Below are 2,551 nucleotides of genomic sequence, written 5' to 3' on the forward strand. Positions count from 1 at the left end.
CCCCCCCCCCCCCCCCCATAAAAACGGGTCAATTTACTCAAATCAGTGGAGTTACGTAGTGCGCCCGATTCCAAACACACATCTACTTAGAAAAAAGTCGTCAGAATGATTTTAAGAAGCTTGGGAAGACATAGTTTTTATGTATTCAAAGTCGACACGATGAATTTGGTTCACAGTACGACGTAATGGCTTGAAAAAAGAACTGCGTTTTAAATACTTATGAGCTCCGTAACATCGAAACCTTGTATTACGACAGACCGTTCATTACATATACATGTACACGTAACTGTTCATAGAAACTACAATTTTTGGCTGAGGCTGATTAATACGTACAGTATAGTAAACTTCCCAAGCTTCTTCTTACTAAAAAAAAAAGTTTACTTTAAAAAGTTACACATTTCGCAGAAAGGACATAACGGATGTTGGGCTCCTGGTTTACTTTTTTAGTTTTTGTTAAAGTAAGAGTTTTTACGGCACTTACAACACAATAAGGGGTGTCACAAGAGAGTAAAAAACACAAAAAGGAGGAGAAAGAGGGACGATAGATGTTTGATAGGAAAGAAGGAACAAACCACACCAGAGCACCCACCACCATCTGCATCTTGCTACATGGACAGCAGTTACTATTGAACAGAAACACAGATTTTTTTCCTTCAAAAGTATGAGGAAATGAACTTGAACACGCTAGAATATCCTTTGAACATCGGTGTTAATTAACGCCTGCAACACATAGTGCACTGTCACAGAGCATTCTGGATTGATAGATTGACAGACAAGACAGACCTTTCACTTACAGGGCTTAAAAACGACTGCTTAAGCCTATACCATAGCCACACATACCCATAGACGTACAAACAGGTACTCAACTTACGTGTTGCTCGTCTGCAAAAGAAAGGTGACGCCTGGAGATGTCAATACTGTCCAGCTGAAGTTTGGTCACCGCTTTTTCTGTGGACACACAACAAAACACGATACTATCAGAAGTTGCCGTAGTCTCTGCTGTAGTTCTTGTTGCCCTACTTTAAAGATTTTAGTAACCGTCTCACTGCACTTGCAACGCAACTAAAGTTCTATAAGTGCCGAAGATTAGAGAAGTGTTACAATAGAGTACAAATACCGAGAATGAGGAGAGATAAAGATAAAGACGATTTTATAGAAAGAGTAAACCACACCCAAGCACCCACCAACCACCCACAGACACATAACAAACAAATCATTAGAAGTTGCAGTGGCTGATGCCCCTGTTGCAGCTCTTGTCCTTATTTTAGAGACCCCACGCACAGCTACGCTCTTGCCGTTGATACTACCGTTATATGAAAGTTGTTGTATACAATTTTTTTATATTTATAAAAAATAACATGTTTCAAGTTAAACACAATTAGTTTTAGTTTTAGTAGAGGTTTTACGGCATTCGCAAATGCATTAGGTCATATGAGCGCCAGAAGATTAGAGGTGTTACTACAGAGTAACAAACATAAAAAGAAGAAGGGGAGATAAGGATGATAGATGTTTGATAGGAAAGAAGAAGCACACCACACCAGTTAAACGCATTGAAGCACACGAACAAATCATTTTAAAGCAAATGTATTGGGTCCTTTTGGTCCAAACACGAAATAATTCAAAACAGTGTGCAAATCAAATTATTCATAACTTCACAACCAACTCCACAATATGCACTGAGAAAAATATAAACATGTGAGTGTTTGTTTTAATTGATTGAAATTTTTAAAAATACAAAAAAAAAACATTAATACATGAATATATAGAAGGCGTTTGTACGCCCCAAACACAAATTAGATCACATAGGAGGCGGACTTTCGACCCTGCATGTCAGGGTCAATACCCCAACAGAAAGGCGGAGATGCTCGATAAAAATTTTCTCTCCACTCGGGAATCGAACTCGAATCTCCAGCGTGCGACAGGAAAGCACCAAACGTCTACACCGCAGACTAGTGGTGGGCAAAATCCGGATCTATCCGGGGAACAGGATAATTCTCAATGAAACATTATCCGAATTCCGACTCTCTTTCCTAAGCCGTTTGCGGGAGTGTGTGCTCCTATTTGTTGAAGCTGTTCTAACTGGTTTGTCGGAGTGGTTCTAACACATTTTTTTCCAAAGCGGTTCATAACACATTTAAAATTGCCAAAGAGGGGCACTAACATATTATCCGGATCTCGCTAAAGCGACTCATTGCCCAGCCCTACAGCAGACGCCAATTGGAGAGTTTGAGTAAAAAGAAGTCGGAGAATAGCCAAACGGAGCCCGAAAAAAGGGAAGACAGGTAGACAACTGGGAGATCGTTAAAGCGCGCAGTAGAGGCGCCTTTCGCCATCTGCTATCATATAATATTGTGTGTTTGTTTACGCACAAAAACGCACATTATTCTGCAGGCATATTTTTATATTACACACACACACACACACACACACACACACACACACACACACACACACATACACATACACACATGGCTGGTGGTAAAGGGAAATGAGCCGACTAGCACCAGTTGGTGTAATTGTGTGTGTGTGTGTGTGTGTGTGTGTGAGAGAG

At 40.3% G+C, this 2,551-nt stretch overlaps 1 protein-coding gene across 1 annotated transcript in view; it reads right to left on the bottom strand.

Annotated features, from left to right (window-relative positions):
* Positions 1-2,551, bottom strand: part of LOC101858462 (heparan sulfate 2-O-sulfotransferase 1) — a gene marked incomplete at its 3' end in the record, with an annotated part of 44,493 nt that overhangs the window by 35,215 nt on the left and 6,727 nt on the right. The window contains 1 exon segment of the mRNA XM_013090641.2: positions 872-948. Coding sequence (XP_012946095.2) covers positions 872-948 — 77 coding nt within the window.

This window comes from Aplysia californica, unplaced genomic scaffold (genome assembly GCF_000002075.1).
Source record: "Aplysia californica isolate F4 #8 unplaced genomic scaffold, AplCal3.0 scaffold01386, whole genome shotgun sequence".
Lineage (NCBI taxonomy): Eukaryota > Metazoa > Mollusca > Gastropoda > Aplysiida > Aplysiidae > Aplysia > Aplysia californica.